The sequence below is a fragment of the Lichenostomus cassidix genome, chromosome 17, assembly GCF_008360975.1.
Source record: "Lichenostomus cassidix isolate B80296 chromosome 17, HeHo_3.0, whole genome shotgun sequence".
Classification (NCBI taxonomy): domain Eukaryota; kingdom Metazoa; phylum Chordata; class Aves; order Passeriformes; family Meliphagidae; genus Lichenostomus; species Lichenostomus cassidix.
Genome location: NC_139497.1, coordinates 4,537,373 through 4,556,838, shown reverse-complemented (window position 1 = coordinate 4,556,838; position 19,466 = coordinate 4,537,373). Strand labels below are relative to the sequence as shown.

The following is a 19,466-nucleotide window of genomic DNA, read 5'->3' as shown; positions in this document are numbered from 1 at the left end:
GTGCTGAATCTGTTTCAAAGCCTTTTCCTAATTCCCTCTTGATTTGGGGGCTGCAAGGAAAGTGGTGACCCCCACCAATTTAAGGAAAAAGCCTCATGTGAGTTATCTACCACCACAAGCTCATTCCCAGGCCTGAGAAATGGAGGAGCTCAGCTACATCCATGCAGCTGAAGGTGCAAATCCCTTATCAACAAAATAATGGAGATAGTCTGGGGATAGGGCACTGGAGGGTCCTGTATTGCCCCTCGTTACAGCCCGTGGACCAGGATGGCCTGCAGGGATTCCAAATCCCAGTGCCCTGGCTCACATAAGAATATTTTGACATTCCCAGCAGCTTCCACAAGATGGACCTCGGAGCGAGAGGAGGTGCCGGGTAGGGGGACCCGTCCCACCCCATCCCATCCCACCCCATCCCGTCCCATCCCATCCCATCCCGTCCCGTCCCGTCCCGCCTGCTGCCTCCCTGCCATCCAGAGGAGGCTCAGAGACCAGCCAGGACAGCCCCGGCATGGCACAGCCTCCCGGGCTCTGCCTGCTGGCCCTGCTGGGGCTGGGGCTGGGGAAGGGGGGTTCATCCTCCTGCTGGGACCCCCAGGGGCAGCCCCGCCGCTGCATGCCCGACTTCGAGAACGCTGCCTTCGGCCGGGCCGTTCAGGCCACCAACACGTGCGGGTCGCCCCCGGAGGACTATTGCCTGCAGATGGGCGCTCGCCACGCCAGCGCCCTGTGCCACCGCTGCGACGCCAGCGACCCCCGGCGCCACCACAACGCCTCCTTGCTCACCGACTTCCACAGCCAGGAGGAGAGCACCTGGTGGCAGAGCCAGTCCATGGCCTTTGGCATCCAGTACCCCAACTCCGTGAACATCACCCTGCACCTGGGTAAGTGCCAGCAGCCCTGGCGGTGTCACTGGAGGGTGACACCCCCTGTGGGTGCACCGAGAGCAGGGCGCAGAGATGGGGGGTGGATGCTCCTGCATCCTGCAGCTCTCGCTGCTGGTGCTGGATTAAGCACAGGGTGCTCCCCAGGGCTTTTTGGGGGGTGTAGGGAGGGAGCTGCTCTCTGCAAAGCACTGAAGGGACTCGGGGTGAGTCTGCCCTGTCCAACCGCCTAGCCCCTGTCCCTTGTGGGGTGAGGATGCCAGAAGCTGTGCCTGTGCTGCTTCCCAGCCAGCCATGCCAGGAGCGCCTGCTCTTCCCTTCACCCCACGCTGCTTTTTACTGATCATGGAAGTCTGCAGAGCAGGAGGCAGATGGTTCCCACCCTGGGAGAGCCTTGCCCGAGAAGGGTGACTACCACGGGTGCCAAGCCCCTCCTGTCTCACCCCCGTGCGTTGCTCAGGGTGCCTGGCGTGTCTCAGGGTGCAGAGCTCCAGATACACCGTGCAAGCCCAGGAGGTTTCCCCAGCTGGCATCAGAACCCTCTGTGTTTTAAATACTGTGCAAGCCGCCCACTTGGAGGGTACTTAAACCCAAGGGGCATGCCTGGCATTTTAAAAAGGTTTTATAACATTTCCCTGCCATCTAAACTCTCCTGGCTGTTGGCCAGCGCTGTAAAATCTTCATTCTCTGCAGTCTCCTGCCATCTGCATGCCGAAGGCGGGTAGTGGAGGGGCTGCGGCTAGAGCTGGTGAGGGGACAGCCGAGCATGGCGAGGGGACAGCTGAGTGTCGGTGTGGCACGGAGCCGTGCTGGTGGGACCAGGAGGGGTCGGGGTGGCAGTGGAGGGTCCGTGCCTGCCCCAGCAGTGACGCGGGAGCTGCCCGGCTGGGCGGAGGTCGCCACTTTCCCAGCCCCCTGCGAGCTGGAGGACATCTGGTGCTGTCCCCGGGCCGGGGCTGGGCTCCCCGCCGGGCATGAGAAGCTATGCCGGAGCAGCCTGCCATCCGCACTCCCTGCCCCTGCCAGCCCTGCCAGAGGGGCTTTTCCGGCCTCTTGTCCCCCTAACGCGGGCTGTCAGGTTGTCCCCATTCCGTTCGTGTGTGACCCGGGCCACAGACCACCCGAATGCAGCCTGGGTGGCTCAGCAAGCTGCCGCCGGGCGACTTTGTGGCCACCAATCCCAGCTCGTCACAGCGCCATGTGCGGGCTCGGCAAGCCCCGGGGCTTCCTTCCCAGTCTCTGTCCTTCTTCCAGCTCATCCCTGGCTTCTCTGTGGTCCCTCTTGGACCCCACACTCGGGTTTCCTGTGGAGCCCAGTCCCTGTGACCACCCTGCTGTGTCTGTTAGCACAGCCAGGGCTCTAGCATTGCACCGAATTCATCTTCCAGTCTGTCCCTATAGCCCTGCATGAGCTGGAGCATCCTCTGCAACTGTGCCCTTCTTCCTGCATAACTCCTATATCTTGCCATGCTAAAAAGTACCATTTTGGTGCTTGGCACATCATTGCCTGACCCTTCCCACAGCTGCCAGGCCTTGCTCTTGTCCCAGCACAGACTTTTTTATTGCTGCCTTGATGCTTCCACTTGCCTTAAGGAGGAAAAGCCCAGTTGGCCCCTGCAGTGCCCTGGAATGCAGCCTGGGCTGAGTCCTTGCTCCTGGTTCCACAGAGTAATTGGGTGTTTTAACCCATGTACCATGTCCCCCCAGCCTGCCTGTCTCGCTCAGTCACATGTCCTGCAGGTTCTCCAGAGTGGTTACCTGGGGAGCTTATTAAATAAGACATGGGATGACTTGGACAAGACCCGTGTTTACCTGCATGTTGTTGATTGGCGTTAATTAGATTATGCTCCTTTAAATCTCTCCTCCCCAGGAGGTTCCAGCCGTGCTGCTACGGTGCATTGGGTTTGCAGCTGGTCGATCATCCCAAGTGTCCACAGCTCTTGCATTTGCCCTGTCAGACGTCAGGAAGGAGCCCAAAATATCCGTGGCTTGCAAAGGCAGCAGGCACCGGGGCTCCTCGGGAAGCAATCTGAATGCCAGTGGCACTTTTTGGAGTGTCTAGATCAGATCTGTGTCTGTGACTCTGATTTTCCTGTGGGATGAGAGCCCGGGGCTGAGGTTTGGCAGGGCTGGAGATGACAAGACATGTAGGTGACATGACTGTCCCACGTGCTCCTTTTCTCCTCTCCAAAACTCCCTTCTTGGAGCCCCAGAGCAGCACAGGCTGCAGTTTGGGCTCTGGGGAGGCAGGTGCACACTTTGTTCAGGTGACAGCACAGCTGGGAGAGCACCCAGGGGTGCTGGTGCTGCCTGTGCAGCTCTGCCAGCATCACTGTCCTGCAGCACATCTGGCTCTGGGCACGTCACACCTTCTGAGCAGCAAACAGGAGACAACAAGTCTGGGCTATTTTCTGGATCTTTTATTCCTCTAAGGAGAAATTGGCTGATTAAAAAGCCTGTCTGGGAAAAGCACATGCTCCCTCATGATGATGATTCCTCGGGAAAGTGAATCTCCTCCATCCCAGCTGGAGGCACCAAAATGGGGCTCCCCCTGCCTGGCTGTCCCCTCCCCTCGCTCGGGGCCGCTTGGGGCAGGGGCGGTTTATTGACACAGCACTGAGTTCCCTTCCTCTCCCAGAGGAAACTGCTCCTGGAGGTGACGGCCCCGACCTCGCTGTTTTGGTAGACATCCCTCTTGGGACCGTGCTGTCTGGGAACGGGCGCCTGCCAGGCGTCCCCCCTGCACGGGGTGCGGGACAGGGGCACCCCCGCTGTCACCAGCCCGGAGCGATCCCAGAGGGAGGGGACAGGCTCAAGGCGAGGGTGAGACAGCCCAGCTGCAGCCCCTTCTTGGCCCTCGTCACCTCCGGGTGGGCTGGGAGAGGGTCTGTCCCCCTCTCCAGGCGCTCTGCCGGGCGCTTCCCGCATCTCTGATGGGATGCAGCTGCTTTTCCCAGCGCTGGTAGCCGGCTGCCTCGGCTCCCCCGCAGCAAAGTCGCAGCTCATACGCGACAGTATTCATATGGGCCCAATTAAAGGCTTGTTTTCCTAGTCCCGGAATAACCCCTCTAACATTCCCAACTCATTATCTTTTCAAATAAAGCCAAAACCTTGCAGCTAATTGTTTTGTGCTGTCAGGAGTGGTGCTGTTATGGAGCAATCCGGGCTTTGAGCTGGTCCTTCATCTCTGGCAATTAAGTGGGTCTGATGTTCACTTTGGTGTTTTCTCTTTTCCTTTCTGCTAATTCTTTCAAGCTCTTTCAGAGCTCGCCGGACGCCCCAGGGATTGGTGGCCTCTCTTTGTCTTCATCCCAGCAAAGATGGAAGGGAGGCTGGGTCCCAACATGCAGCTCCCTGGGAAGGGATTGGCCTTGACCCTTTCCAGCTCTCCATTCCTAGAGCACCACTGCTCTGGAGATGCTCTCAGTGATGTTAGCCTGGCTCTCCCCCCAGCTGCTGGGTAGAGCCTGGATTTGGAATAGCTCATCATCCATTCAATGCACCCACACAAAGGATGGACACTGCTTTGGGGCAAGAGCCAGTTAGGATCTGGACAGGGTTTGGGCTGCACCAAGGAGGAGCTGGTTAAGGGCAGTTGGGTGGTGATTTCTCCATTTTCAGCTGTGGTGGGTGCCACAGGATAATTCAGGCTGCGGTGCCCATCAGGTGACAGGCAGAGGGTCACAGCACGGCGGGTCTGTCCCCAGGCAAAGCCTACGAGATCACCTACGTGCGGCTGAAGTTCCACACCAGCCGCCCCGAGAGCTTTGCCATCTACAAGCGCAGCCGCGCCGAGGGGCCCTGGGTGCCCTTCCAGTTCTACAGTGCATCCTGCCAGAAGACCTACGGGAAGAGGCCACGGCAGTACCTGCGGCCAGGGGAGGATGAGCAGGTGGCCTTCTGCAGCGACGAGTTCAGTGACATCTCCCCGCTGAGCGGGGGCAACGTGGCCTTCTCCACCCTGGAGGGACGGCCCAGCGCCTACAATTTTGATGGAAGCCCAGCGCTGCAGGTGCCTCCATGGTGGGAGGGGGGTGGGTGCATGGACCCTCGGGTTTAAAAGCACTATTACACCCACCTGGGGTAAAAGTGCTGCATCTCTGCATGAAAAGGTGAAGGAGACCAGACCTCTCCACCAATGTGCCTTCCCCATGTCCCCTGCAGGAATGGGTGACAGTCACTGACCTTCTCATCTCCTTGAACCGGCTCAACACTTTTGGGGATGACATCTTCAAGGACCCCAAGGTGCTGCAGTCATACTACTATGCCATATCTGACTTCTCCGTTGGTGGCAGGTGAGGGGCAGCCAGTCTGGGTTGAGGGCAAGAGTATGGGGACCTCCCTGGGGGTGTAGAGCTGGAGCAGCTACTCCTCACCTCAGTCTTGTCTGAATTGTGATTATGGGGCAAACTGCTCAGATGTGGCTTCCTCCATGTTTAAACTGGAGCTGGAAGTGCAGAGAGGGGTGGTTAAACCTGGAGCCCTCCCAGCTGTGCAGAAAGGTTGTCTTTTCCCCACTAGCCCACTCCATGTGCCACCAGCTGTATTGATTTGTACCCTCCCAGCTCAGTGGCTTTTAATGATACTGGGGCTTGTGTTGCTCCTTCTGTGACCCTGCTCGTTCCTGGGCACAGCAAAAGGGGGGACCTGAAGCTGCAGAGGCTGGTGGAAGAGCTTGACGTCAGCACAGCCACTGGCAGAGGAGCTGGAGCAGCTGCTGGGGGAAGGAGGGGCTGATGTGGGACAGATGCAGGTGGCACCCACTTGGTGCTGCCCATGGGCTGTGCTGCACATGCCCTTCCCCAGCTGGGAGCCATGGAAAATTTCCCCATCCCTGAGAGAGCTGTGAGCCCCAGGCAGCAGGGCTGGGACAGCTCCCAGCCGGCTGCTAGACCTGTATGTAGCTGCTGTCCCACCTCTGGGGTCAGCAGCTGGAGCTGGTTAGCACGGGCCACCCTCGGCGTGTGACCTCCCGACTGGCCCGGCTGGGAGCGCCTCGGGGACACGATGGGCTGCCTCAAGGCCAGCACAGCCTGAGCTGCTCTCACCCCACAGCCAGCCCAGTAGCAGGGTCAGGGTCACCCACTGCACAGCCTGGGCACCGTCCTGCTGCTGCTGGCCATGCTGGCACTCAGAGCGGCTCCCCCACGCCGGGGTCTCACTGCAGGTGCAAATGCAATGGCCACGCCAGTGAGTGCACGCCAGACGAGGCTGGGCAGCTGGTCTGTGTGTGCCAGCACCACACGGCTGGCATTGACTGCGAGCGCTGCCAGCCCTTCTACCAGGACCGGCCCTGGGCGCGTGGCACGGCCGAGGCTGCCAACGAGTGTCTCCGTGAGTATGTCCCGGGCTGGCTCCGTGGTCACAGCATGTGGCACGCCTTGATGGGCTGCGCTGGTGCTGCATCAGCTCATCTGGCACCTCCTGTCCAAGAAGAAAGCACCTGCTCCATTTTGTAAGGGAGGGAAGGAGGATTTGTACCCCAGGGCTCTCCTTCACAGCAGCACCCTGAGGATTTCCCATTCCCTTCAGCCCACAAGTGCCTCCATGTGCTGCGGGCACCGTGCTGTGCCCACCTGCACTTCCAAAAGCAGAGCCAAAGCTCACACTGCTGAGCCACGGGGTCCCTCTAGCTCATCCAGCCCCACAGGAGGTTGCTGTATCCTTCAGTGCCCTCCAGGTCCTGACCTCCTCCTGCCTCCTCCCCGCAGCTTGCAACTGCAGCGGCCGCTCCGAGGAGTGCTTCTACGACCGGGAGCTGTTCCGGCGCAGCGGGCACGGGGGACACTGCCGCAACTGCCGCGACAACACGGCCGGGCCCCACTGCGAGAGCTGCAGGCAAAACTACTACCGCTGGGAGCCGCACGGAGCCTGCCAGCCCTGCCACTGCCACCCCGCAGGTGCGTGGGGCTGTGCCCGGCCGGGCTCCGGCAGCAAAACCACTGCCCCAGCTGGAGTTCGAGGGGTTTGGTGGGCTCTCCTTGCTCGTGGTTTCCCCATCTCCCCCCCGTCCCGTGTGTCCGGCCGGTCACCCTGGCTGGTGTTGAGCCTCAGGGCTGGCCGGGGTCCCCACAGGCTCCCTGCAGCCCCAGTGCGACAGCTCGGGGAGCTGCCTCTGCAAAGCCAACGTGACGGGCTGGAAGTGTGAGCGCTGCAAGGATGGCTACCACAGCCTCAGCGAAGGTGGCTGCAGGTGAGGAGAGCGGCCCTGGGCGGGAGCAGCGGGATGGGACGGGGATCACCTCCTTCCTTCATCTCCCCCCGTCCAGACCCTGCACCTGTGACCCCGCGGGCAGCGTGGGCACCTGCGACCCCAACACGGGGCACTGCACCTGCAAGGAGAGGGTGGAAGGGCACTTGTGCAACAGGTAAGCACCGTGGCTGTGGGATGGGGACAGGACCACTGCCCCTTTCCAGTCTGAGAGCAATGCCAGGCCTTGGTGGCAACGCTGTGGGGCTGCATTCCTCTGGACCGCTGGGGCTGGGCTAACAAGGAGCTGTCACTAGTGTCCTACCCCGCGACACTGCCGTGGTTCCCTGCAGCTCTGCCTGCCCTGTGCTACCTGCTGCTGATTCCTCCCTGTGCCCAGGTGCCAGCCGGGCTGGTTTAACCTGCAGCCCCACAACCCCATCGGCTGCTCCAGCTGCTTCTGCTACGGCCACTCCAGCGCCTGCAGGGCGGCAGATGGCTACGAGGAGACTCACATCCGCTCCGACTTCAGCCAAGGTATGCCTCCCCAGCCCCCGGAGAAACGGAGGGCACAGCTCTGCCAACTCCAGCCAAAATAGTTTGGGAAGGATGTGGCTGTGTCCTTCTTTGGGGCTGAGCATCCCCCCTCTGGAGTCAACTGGTGGTGATGGCTGGAGAGGGTTTTCTCTGGCTTGCTCCTGTTTTACTGTTAAACCTCCGGGCTCCATGGGGATAGGCTGTCCCCGGCTCTCCGTGCCATCCCTTCATGCCAACCTGCTCCTGGGGCTGTGCATGGGGCAGGCATGGACATTCCACCGCACCAGGGGCTGCAAGAGCTCTAAAAATCAGCCCAGAAAGATAAAAACTAACAGCACGGAGCCTCCTGGGAACTTTCCCAATTATTCCCTCCTCTCCCCACCCGCGGCTGGGTTGTAACAGTACGGCTGGGAGAGCGGGATGGGGTGAATTTGCCCGCCTGCTGGCAGGACTGGATGCGTGCGGAATGCTCGGGGAAACCCTGCCATCTGCCGCGCATCCCGGCGTGTGCAGCCCTGCTGCGAGGACACCGCTGCGGGGACACCGGCACGGGCACCCACGGCAGGCACCCACGGCAGGCACCCTGCTCTGCCTCGCCTGTTCCCAGATGGATTCGGATGCGCCAGGCACGGGCTGATCCTAATTGCCGCGCTGCCAATTGCTGTGCTGATGGAATGCCTTCCGCGGCCTTGAAAATGAGCCAGGCTTTAAACCGAGCCTTTTTTTTTTTTTTTCCATCCTTCACACAGCCAATTTGGGGCTGCTCCTTTTGGGACTGGTTTGGCAATCTCTGAGCTGAGATGCAACCACGGCACCCTCCTAAAGCCCCACTCCCCAAAACGCTTCCCAGACGGAGTTTTCTTATATTGGGTGAAAGAGTCCAAACTGGGGATGATTTGATAAGAGAGCACAGCCCACTTGAGAGATTTCCAAATGTTTTTCCTGCAGGGCTGGAAGAAATAACTAACCCTGGGGAGTGGGGGGGAGTTTAACTGGTTTCTTAAGGAAACCAACTTAATGCAATTACGCCCCGTCTCTTCTGGGCTTCTCCAGCATCTCTCCTCAGGCTTCCTGTGCTCTCCAGCCCACAGTAATGTTAGAACTGCAGCACAGGCGGGGGCAAAAGTTGAAAGATAATAATTTCCTCCAAATCTAAGAAAATAAACAGATGGGGGGTGGCTAAGGCTGCCCTCCAGTGCATGAAAGCACAGAAGCTGAGTGGAGCAGAGTGTTACAAAGTGCTGGTGCCTTCCAAGAGTCGGGAGAGTTTTGGGAGGAGGGACTGAACCCCTGAAAGCAGCACCCTGCTAGTGCTGTGCTGGTGGGGACTCACTGCTCCCTTAGCTGTACACTGTCACTGTGTGTGTCACACAGGGCTGGAGGGCTGGGCTGCCACAGCTGCAGGCACTACAGGCACCACAGACCTGCCTCTGCACTGGGCTGGTGGGGAGATCATCACTGAGTGGGATGGAGAGGAGCCAGTGGAATTTCTTGCACCAGGTATTGTGTGTGCTGTGTCCCTGGGGGGCTGTGAGGACCCACTGGTGCTCTTGTCCCACTGCTATGCTGGTGCAGGAGGCACTGGGCTCCATCCTAGAGATGAGTGTGTTTCCATAGCAGAGGGAGGTGGGGGTACTGGAATAGTGGACCAGGACACTGGGTGGGCACGCTGGAGCTGGCTCTGCTCCAGGAGGGTGACTGTGGCTTGTGATGATGCTGGTGGGAATAGGACTGCACTGACAGTCCTGGCAGAGCTGGTGCCTCCATGTCCCACAGGCTTTGCTCCTCTCTCCCCTCCCAGAGAAGTTTCTGCAGAACCAGCGCCTCAGTTATGGGCAGGTCCTGTCCCTGCTGCTGGGAGTGGAGGAGAATGGGACAAGAACAGAAAGCAGGATGCCCCTGCTCCAGGTCCAGCTGGTGCTGGAGGGTGAGGGGATGAAGATCACCATGCCCAGCAGCAAGAGCCAGCCCCAGCATGGAAAGCAGGCTGTCACCTTCAGGTACCCATCACAGTGCTTTGGGGAGCCTCAGTGGGGTTTAGGGGAGTGTCTGATTTGTCTGGGCTGCCCTGAGAGTGGGGTTCAGCCCCACTCTCTGCCCCCTTGGGGATTTAGCTGTGGTGTGCCTGGGTCCCAGCCAGGACCCAAGCTGTCCTGCAGCATCTGGCTCAGGCTGGCCCTGCCCTGCCTCCCACACTCTCTCTCCAACAGGCTGCACGAGGCAGAGGAGGGTGCAGAGCCTTTGTTGTCAGCCTTCAGCTTCCAGCGCCTGCTCTCCAACCTGACTGCTCTCCGTCTCCGTGTGAGCCGCCCCGTGAGAGGTGGGTGGCTCCACAAAACACCCCCATGGGGACCAAGCTGGGTGGGGACATCAAAGCGGCATCAGACTCTCGGGAATGAGATGCATTGTGGGGAGTGGGGAGTTGGGGCAGGGGCTGCCTGCTCTCTGTGAACACCCCTGGGCTCTCCAGGAGGTATTTTGGGGTCTGCTGTGCCTGGAGCATTTCAGAGCAGAGCAGGAGATGTGCCATCCCATTCCCACACCGCTGTCCCCTCCTGCAGGCCGGCTGTCCCTGAGCGAGGTCCAGCTGTCATCTGCTCGCCCCGGGCTGGGGACACGAGCAGGCTGGGTGGAGGAATGCACATGTCCCACGGGATACACCGGGCAGTTCTGCCAGTCCTGTGCACCTGGATTCAAGAGGGAGATCCCCTTCGGCGGCCCCTTTGTCAGCTGTGTGCCCTGCTCCTGCAACCAGCACGGGGACTGTCACCCCCTCACAGGTGTGTCACACTCACAGGTGTGCACCCCCTGGTCCCTCTATTCACTCGGTCACTACCTGCATGGGTGACAAGTCCGTGTCTTTGCTTGTTCTGAGGGATGCTTGAAACCATCAGTGAAGTTGCAGTACCCAAAATTTGCAAGTGGAATTGCTTAGCCAGTTGTAGGGACTGGGTTCATAATGACAAAGATGGAGATAATTAACGAAGTGCAATAATTGTGGTAATTTATAATTAGATGGGCATTTTTCATGGCTTTATGACCCTGAAGGAGGAGAAGTGAAGGGCGCTGGTCCTCAGAGCAGTGCGGGAGCAGGGTCAGGGCAGCAGAGAGGGTTTGCTAGGCTGGGTCTGGCAGGCAGCATCAATGTCCCATGAGAGCAGCACGACTGGGCATAGCCCTGGAATCTGCAGTTCGAGGGTGAACCTGAGCAGAGAACCAAGGAAAAAAGCAGGAAAACACAGCTCGAGGGCAGACACCAGAGGAGCCAGCTCTTGTGCCGCCAGCCCAAGCCCTCGGTGGCTGGTTCTCCTCAGCGGGGAGCACCGATGATGTATGGCCGGGATTGAGAGGGCTGGAGGAGGCAGAGTGCTCGGCGAATGCCCCTGCCCTGCCCGAGGAAAGGCGGCGGCAGCTCTGCAAACTCGCCCTCATCCCGCAGAGCCGGGGCTGGCGCCGCCGACTGCACAATCCGCAGGGATGGGGCCAGGCGTTTGATGTTCCGGCCTGGGCGCTGCCAGCCCGCGCACTTCCTTTAGTTTATTTTTCCACTTCTTCCTGCCACCCGCTTTTCCTTTCTTTTCCATCGTCTGACTCTGCCCGGATGTGGGGAAAATGAAATAACACCCCCTCCTGCGCAGCCTTCCTGGTATGACCCGACCCCACAAAACACGGGGGAAAATCCTCCCCCTGACTTCTCTCTCGCCAGTGAAGCAGAGCATCTGCCTGGAGGCGGGGGGGTTCCTCCAGCACTCGTCCTCCTCTTCCTCCCTCTCCTCCTCACAGCCCATTTCGGAAGGCTGACTCACCGGCTCGGCTCGCTCTGGAGGAGATGCTCCCCGGTGGGTGCCGAGCCGGCTGCTCGTGTTTTCCAAGACAGGCTGGAAAGGACGCGCCTCGACGCTGGGAAATGTGTTGTGGATTACGGCAGGCGCCGGCAGCCTCCGCACACACTGATGGTGCTGCCTGTGCCAGTTCTCCTTCGTCCCTGCCTCGCTGTGGCCACCGTGTCCTCTCCAAAACCTCCCTTGAGCAGACAGAGCAGGGAGGGAAAATGTCCCAAGTACTGGCTGGAGATGTGCGACGCCTTGGCTGGAGCTGCACATCCCTCCTGCCATGCTCAGCGCCGGGCTCTCCATCCCTCCTGCGGTCCGTGCTGTTATTCGGGGCTGGGTTTTCGCAGACCTTCAGCTCCGTTTTCCTCCCCGCAGGGCACTGCCAGTGCTTGCACAACACAGAGGGTCCCTCCTGCGAGCGCTGCAGCCCCGGCTTTTATGGCAACCCGTTCGTAGGGCGCTTTGATGACTGCAAGCCCTGCCCCTGCCCCGGCGGCTCGCCCTGCACCGAGGTGCCCAGCAGTGGGGAGGTGGTCTGCACCCACTGCCCCCCGGGGCAGAGAGGTGAGGCTGGAGTGGGTGGGCACAGGGGCTGTGGGCAGCGTCGGCACGGCTGGATCCTCCCCACCTTCTCATTTTCCCCAGGAAAACGCTGTGAGCTCTGTGATGATGGGTTTTTCGGGGACCCGCTGGGGCAGAGAGGTCCCGTGCGTCCCTGTGAACCCTGCCAGTGTCACGGCAACGTGGATCCCAATGCCGTGGGCAACTGTGACCCCGTGTCCGGCCGATGCCTGCGCTGTCTGTACAACACGATGGGCGATCACTGCGAGAGGTGTCGCCCGGGCTTCTACGGGGATGCGCTGGCGCCCAGCCCTGCTGGGAAGTGTGCACGTAAGTACAGCCCCCGGGGACAGCTCACTTGCAGCCAAAATCCTCCCAGCAGTAAGGGCAGAGGGTGGAAAGGGATTCCCAGCAGGTCTAGGGGCTGATGGATGGTCCAGGTTACCCCTAAGTGTTCCAGAATGTATTTAGCCCTCTTGCTGCACTGCCATCCTTCCCCAGAGATACTCGGGTTGCAGGGGATCAGCCTCTCAGAGCCCTGCTTGATGGGGGAACGTGGCTCTCCACATTGTCAGGAGCTCAGCCCCATTGCCCCATTCCTGCAGTTCTGTCCATCAGCCCCGTGCTGGGATTTAAGAGTCATTTTGTCTCCCATAGCTTGTGATTGCAACCCCAACGGCTCAGACCCGAGGCTGGAGGGCTGTGATCCTGGCACAGGCCAGTGCCACTGCCTCCCACACGTGACAGGCAGAGCCTGTGGGCAGTGCCAGCCTGGCTACTATGGCCTGGAACCCGCCGTGGGGTGCAAGAGGTATGTGGCGTGGGGCTGCCAGGGGACAGCAGTGGCACCATGTTCCCAGCTCTGGTCTCTGCATTGGTTGCCTGCTCATGACCCTCCACTTCTCATGCCAGCTGTGAGTGCCACCCAACAGGGTCGCGGGAGAGCGGGTGCCACGCACTGACGGGGCAGTGCTCCTGCCAGCCAGGTGTCACGGGACAGAAATGTGACCGATGCCAGCACGGATTCTTTGGCTTCTCTGTCAGGGGCTGCCGAGGTAATGGCGATGGGATCTGCATCTCTGCCCAGAAAGCAGGGCTGGCAGCCACAGTGTAACACCTTTCTGCCACCTCTGCAGCCTGCAACTGCTCCCCGCTGGGCTCCGTCACCCTGCAGTGCCACGAGAACAGCACCTGCCTGTGCCACCCCGGCTTTGTGGGCTACAAGTGTGACCAGTGCCAGACCAACTTCTTCCTTGACCCGCAGAGCTCCCGCTGCCAGCAGTGTCCTGTCTGCTACGGGCTGGTGAAGGATGAGGTACAGTCTGTGCACTGCTGAGGCAGGCACAGCGCCCACCCCCTGCACCACCTCACTGTCCCCATGTCCCCATGCCGTGCCCGCAGGCTGACCAGCTGAAGGCCAGGCTGCAGGAGATGGAGGAATGGCTGCACAAACCAGGCTGTGATGCCCACCCGGGCCAATCTGCCATGCTGGGAGATGCACCCCGGGGAGATGGGCTGCCCAGCCCACACCTCCTGAGAGGTACGGGGGGCTCCCCTCCAACCCATTTCACCCCTCCGGGGACCCTTGGCTCCCTCAGGGTGCTGTGGCATGGTGGGTGGATGCAGGGAGGTTCCAGGTGAGCGCTGGGCTCAGTGTGGGTATGGAGTGATCTGGGGGGAGGGCAGTGGAGGGGACATGACGTTTTGGGAGGACAGAGCACTGCAGGGATGCTCACACCTGTGAGGTCTTGGAGGAGGCAGTGATGGGCGTTATTAGGGTCTGAGCACCAGCACATGGGTGCCCTTTGGGTGCTGAATTCCTGGGTCCCTCCTGAGCCCCCCAGAGGGACTGTATTCCCCTTTCATTAGTAGATGTGAGGCAGGGGGCAGCCCCACAGGCAAGCAGGGAGCCCTGAGCAGCCCCAATGGGCAACAAGCTGCTTGTGCCACCCACAGGTGCCTGGGCCGCCCTCTTGGTACAGGTGGGGCAGCTGGCAGCGTCACTGAACATTGCACAAGGCCGTCTCACGAATGCCACCCGGGCCAGCAGCTGCTCTGACCACAGATCCTCCAAGACCTGCATCCTGCTGTCGGAGATCGGGGCTGCGCTGCAGTCAGCACAGCAGGAGATCCTGCACGCTGCAGACACCCTGGCTACCACGGTGTGGACTCTCAGCAGCCCTGGGCTCCTGAGGGGGCTGCTGGCAATCCTGGGGGGCAGTGGGATGTGCCCCCAGGACTGTTGGGGTGGGGTGTGACCAGCAGAGTGAGTGAGGAGGAATGCCTGGGGTCCACGTGGGTATAGCCCTCCTTGCAGCTATTCAGGAGCAGCTATTTTCCTTGCTCCAGCCCTTTGGGAGGTTTTTGAGGCACTGGGCTGGCAGGGTCCGGGGGTGCCTGCTCCCTGCTGGGGTTTCACTGCTGCTGTTTGTGTTCCAAGGAGATTCCCCAGGAAATCCCACAGCATCCCACAAACTGGAGCCGCTGGGCACTGGAGGCTCGGGCTCTGTCCAAGAGGTACAACTGCAAGAGGCAGAGGAGGCTGTCAGCCCACCCAGGGGGGTGCAGGGGGGCCTTCTTTTGCCAGAAGGCCAATCCTGCTATCCTCTCTCTGTGTCCTTGTCCCTGCAGCCAGGAGGACGCTGTGGCACAGGTGGAGGCAGTGGTCAGGAGGGCGCTGAGTGCCTCCAAGGCCAGCTCCGAGCTCCTGCTGAACCTGCTGGAGGGGAATACGACATGGGATGTGCAGCACGAGCTGGAGGCTGGGTGAGGGGCTGGCAGCAAGAAGAGCTGGCAGAGACCAGGAGATGCCCTCTTTCCTCTGGCCAGGTCCCTGCTACAGGACTCGGTCACAGTGGTTTGGGATCTGCCCAACAGGGATGTGCTGAGCACTGTCAAACTCATGGCACTGCAGTGTTGTAAAGCAAAGGGACAGGACACTGCATGCTGGGGATGCTTCAGGGAAAGGCCCCAGAATTTCCTGCTACACCCCTGCCCAGGGCCAGATCTCAAGTTCTCTCCATCCTTTGAGGAACCAGAGCACCCTGGCTGACAGCAGCATCCTGTCCATGTAGGTATGAGGAAATCCAGCGGGCACAGGAGGAGCTGGGTGCTGGCACGGCAGAGGTGGCAGTGGAGGCCAGGAGAGCTTTGACAGCCGTGGAACAGACAAACGCTGACCTGGCCAAGAGACTTTTGGAGGTGGCTGCTCTGGGGCAGGTGAGCAGCACCCTAATTATGGCTCCTGCTGGCATCCCTACCTCCTGCTTTACCCAGGCTGGGAGATGATCTCATGGAGCCTTTGGTGTTCCTGACCCTGCAGCAGGTGTTGCCAGCACAGGCTGGAGAGCTGGCACAGGAGCTGGCAGTGCTGGAGCAGGCAGCAGCAGCCCAGGAGCCGTTGGCTCAGCAGGCTGTGGAGGCATCTCGCTCACTGGCAGCTGGATTGCGCCTGGAGCTGCAGAGGACTCATGGCTTCGAGCAGGTAATTGCTGATCTCTTGAGTGGGGAGCCCCATCCCTGCTGCTCCAGCGACTGGAGCCAGGCAGCTGGGAAGGGATGTTTTGGGAGACATCTTTCCTTGGGCTCCCAGATATCCCTAGGAGTTCACCTGCCAAAGAGCAGCAGGCTGAGACCCACATTTCTCAGCTGGGTTCAGCTCTTCACCCACTCCCTAGCCTCACTCCTCCTCTCCTCTCCCAGCTGCGGGACCGGGCTGGCTCTGCCCATGATGTGGCTACCATGGCTGTCTCCCGAGGCAAAGCTGTGCTCTCTGATGCTGAGTCCCTCCTGGCCAGCTTGGAAGGTAAAAGGCACCAGGCAGAGCATCTCCAGCCACAGCTTGGCTCTAGCCATTCTGGCTCCAGGTGACAAGGGGAGAAGTGGACAGTTTGGTGATGGCCAAGTTGTTTCCACAGGCATGAGGAAGGTGCTGGGGCATCGGAAGGGTCAGGCTGCCCTGAGGAGGAGGATGGCCACTGTGCGGGACAGAGTGATAGCAGATGCCCAGAGGAAGATTAAACAGGCAGAGAAGACTCTGGGAAACTCCCTGTCTGTTTCCACCACAGCCCTGAGGACAGCTGGGGAGGCTGAGCAAGTCTCTGAGGAGAGTGCCAAGGTCTGAGCTGAGGGAGGTGGGGAGAGCTGCTGGGCATGGCCAGGCTGGCAGCCACCAGGCAGGGCTGCATGTCCCCAGGTGACTGTTCCCATCTCCATCCCTTTGCAGAGGGCTCGGGCTGTGCTGCAGCAGAGCAAGCAGGCCCTCAAACATGCCAGCCAGCTCACAACACGAGCCAACGAGACCCAGTGGGAGCTCTCCCGGCAGGAGCACATGGCTGAGAAGCTCAGGGGAGACCTGGAGGAAGCACAGCAGGTGAGTTGGGTCCCCTTGGGCAGGTTGTGTCCTACAGAGCCCAGAAGTGGCTTTGTCCACAGCCCAAAGCATAGGGAATAACCTGACTTGTGAGTTCCGCTGTAGGGACAATGCCTTGGGGATGTTCCTGGGTTCTCCTCTACCATGTCAGTCAGTGGTGTCTCTGACCTGGTTGTCTGTCTCTGTTGGAAGGTGGGGTCAGAGGTGAATGAGATGGCAAAAAGTCTCCAGGAAGCCCGGGGCTCACTCATGTCGGACATCAAGACCCTGAATGACCTGCTGAACAGCCTAGGTGAGACCTGGGGGGAAAAGGGGTGCAGGGTCCAGGGAAAGGGCTGGGCTCTCAGGGGCCAGGGCTCTCCTGCTCACTGGGCCTCCTGCTTGCTGGCCATCCAGGCTGAGCTGGCTGCCCTTTGGTTGAGATCACCCACAATCTCAGCAGAGCTTTTTTAAGGCTCATGTCCTGAGGAAAAACCTCATGAAGAATGAATTGGAGCTTGCTGAATGTGTGTGAACATGCCTGCTCTGGGTACACTGATCTCTCCTGGGATCCTCAGGAGAGCAAGGCTGGCAAAGTCCCTTTGGAGCTGAGGGATGTGCTAGACTGGGTTTGCTTGTTGCTACTAGTTGGTCTTTCTCCTGCTCCACCTGTTCTGATCATCTGGGTATATTTCTGAGCATTCCAGGACACTTGCATCTAGGAAATTTTGCAAAAGGGTGGAAATCACGACCCATTTGTAAGGGAGAGAAGTGCCCAGGCCCTGCCTGGAGCTACACTCCTGTTTGCTTACCTGTGATCACTGAGAAGCTGCAAAGCCTCCATGCCCTGCTGCACCCACTCCCTATACTTTGCCTCGTGCCATGGAGCACATCCAGACCTTCTCCTGTCCAGCTCTCTGCTCTCATCCATGTCCTCTCCCCTTGCCCAGGCAACCTGGATCAGGACACGGAGGTGGAGGCAGTGCTGAGCGCCGGGAGGCTGCAGCTGGAGCAGCTGTGGCTCCGCCTGGCCACTCCAGGACCCCTGGCTGGCCAGATCAGCCGGCTGCAGCAGGAGGCAGCACGGCAGCAGGAGAAGATCCAAGCGTTTGAGAGTGACTTGGCTGAGATCCGGGCCGACAAGCAGAACTTGGAGGACATTTTGCGGAGCCTCCCTGAGACTTGCTCGAAGTGATAGGTTGCTGGCTGCTGCCACATCCCCTCTGTGCCCCCCCGCACAGGGGACAGCAGAGGGAAGGACACTCTGCATTCACCAGCATCAATCCCTCCCACTGCTCCTCACACTTCTCTCTGTACAGAACCACACCCCAGGTCCTTTTCCACACCCATTCTGGCTCCTCATCCCGAGCGCTCTGCAGCATGACTCCAGCCACCACAACTGTCCTCAGGATGGGGGGACAGCCACCTACCAGGGACCACCGATGTTTCTGTGCACGAGATGGAGATCCTAGGGCTGGTCTCTCACTGCAGAGTGAACAAAGAATCCTCTTTGATCTCCACCATCCTTCCCTTCCCACCACAGCATGGCGCACTGGGCAGGAACAGCTTACCAAGTATGTAACATAGCCAAGCTGTACAGCCCGGCAGTTCCTCCTGCCCCAGGAGATGAGAGAGGCTCTCCCACACGTGCTGGAAGCTGCTCCTGCTGCACAGCACCCTGCAGTGTCATGCTCACAGGCTGTGGTGACAGAGGTGCAGAGAAGAATCCCAGTGGAGCCAGGCAGAGCTGCTCACCGGAGGGCATACAGCTTGCCTGCTTCCCAAGGGAAGGGAGTTCACAGCAGGGAGGGCTAAATTAATGAGCAGAAACAAAGCAGAGGCAAAGATGGATCCTCACCCAGCTCCTGGAAGGCAGGTGGGGCATCCTCAGTACTGCTTCAGTATGAGAGGAGCTCAGGTCTTGCTGTTCCCCTGCTCCAGGGTAACAAAAGGCCACAGCTCTTTGTGTCCTCTCCCAGTTCTGCTGGGCTCACCGAATGTCACCAGGCATGGCTGTAAACCAGCCAACTGCCACCAGTCCCAGGGGCTGGGTGGCATAGAGGCAGGGAAGGGAGGTGTGAAAGCAGCAGAACCCACAGCCCCACATTAGCACCTGTGCTCCACTGGAGAGGAGCTGGCTGGTGGCACCAGGCTGTGCAGCCAGTGGGGACTGGATGGGGAAGAGCTGGACACCCACTCCTGCCTGTGTCACTCCCACGTCGTGGCAGAGGTCAGTGGCTGTATTGCCTTTAAAGGAAAGGCATTCATGTTCCCCTGTGCTCCCTTGTGGGCTGGGCTGCAGGACAAGCCAGGTCCTGGCTCAGCCCATCTTGTGCCGGCTGTGCTGTGACTTCAGGTATCTGAAGTCATTCCCACAAGACCAGAAACGAGTCCCCAGGCTGGAGCTTGCTTCATTTTTCAACCGGTTTTACCTATGTTTTTTTGCTCACAGTGCTGCAAATCAGGTTTGCTAAAGTCTTGTGTAATTTATGTAAAATGCTGCCATCGATGCTGAATTCCCCCAGCAACATCTCTGGAAGGAACACAGGATTTTCCTACTGAGAACAAAGCCATCGCCCTTCTAATTCTGCACAAAAGCTGCCCAAGGAGTGGGGTGCCAGAGCTGCAGTGCTGTGGGAGTGTAAGGGCAGGGGCTCCCCTCCTGCTGCCCAAGGACAGCCCTGGGAAAGCAGAACCATGGAGCAGTGAGAGCACAGTGTGATCCAGCTCGGCCAGAGGCAGGGAGCCATGGCCACTTACTGTCTCTCGGGGAGGACAATTACACATCTCCAGTGAACACACAAATTTGCTGCTCTTACAGAAATGTCAAGCCTCTGCTCTGTGTCTGCTGCTGAATGTGTGGTTCACGCTCCCTCCTGCTCTCCCTGGAACTCGGTGTTGTTAGCTGGTGCCACCTGCCTAGAGCTGTATCCATTAAAAATTCCTAATATAACACACAGCTGCCGCTCCAGGGTACTGGCGGCAGGAGAGCACCCGCGGTACCTGCGCTTGCTGCTTTTAAAGAGCAGGGGTTAAAATGCGGCTGCATTTGGGGTGTTGAGGGGCAAATGTCTGACAAATCCCACTAAACACAAGTTACTACATGTTTTTAA

General features: G+C 59.6%; 1 protein-coding gene across 5 annotated transcripts; it reads left to right on the top strand.

Moving 5' to 3' along the window:
- The first annotated feature begins 439 nt into the window (after positions 1–439).
- On the top strand, positions 440–19,312 carry LAMC3 (laminin subunit gamma 3). Of its 5 annotated transcripts, XM_085076992.1 has the most exons (29): positions 441–881; positions 4,589–4,893; positions 5,046–5,176; positions 6,049–6,215; positions 6,593–6,781; positions 6,957–7,074; positions 7,151–7,249; positions 7,472–7,608; positions 8,983–9,108; positions 9,410–9,608; positions 9,819–9,928; positions 10,170–10,388; positions 11,817–12,005; positions 12,087–12,332; positions 12,660–12,813; positions 12,915–13,057; positions 13,139–13,317; positions 13,404–13,542; positions 13,959–14,164; positions 14,443–14,519; positions 14,634–14,768; positions 15,077–15,221; positions 15,325–15,486; positions 15,705–15,807; positions 15,920–16,119; positions 16,228–16,374; positions 16,567–16,666; positions 17,304–17,551; positions 17,673–19,312. In XM_085076992.1, the coding sequence occupies exons 1-28, from the start codon at positions 509–511 to the stop codon at positions 17,546–17,548; spliced, it is 4,743 nt and encodes a 1,580-aa protein (XP_084933118.1). In that variant the 5' UTR covers positions 441–508; the 3' UTR covers positions 17,549–17,551; positions 17,673–19,312. The 5 variants fall into 5 exon arrangements, with proteins under 5 accessions (XP_084933120.1, XP_084933121.1, XP_084933119.1 ...); XM_085076994.1 differs by having other exon boundaries at positions 440–881; positions 14,446–14,519; positions 17,304–19,312; XM_085076995.1 differs by having other exon boundaries at positions 440–881; positions 15,343–15,486; positions 17,304–19,312.
- Positions 19,313–19,466: the final 154 nt, after the last annotated feature.

What these genes read in the sequence shown, in the direction of transcription:
- LAMC3 (XM_085076992.1), top strand. Translation starts at nt 509, where the DNA reads ATGGCACAGCCTCCCGGGCTCTGCCTGCTGGCCCTGCTGGGGCTGGGG. An exon ending in CTCAGCGAAGGTGGCTGCAG is followed by an intron (nt 7,075 to 7,150) that starts GTGAGGAGAGCG and finishes CCCCCCGTCCAG; the next exon opens with ACCCTGCACCTGTGACCCCG. An exon ending in CTGCCCCCCGGGGCAGAGAG is followed by an intron (nt 12,006 to 12,086) that starts GTGAGGCTGGAG and finishes CATTTTCCCCAG; the next exon opens with GAAAACGCTGTGAGCTCTGT.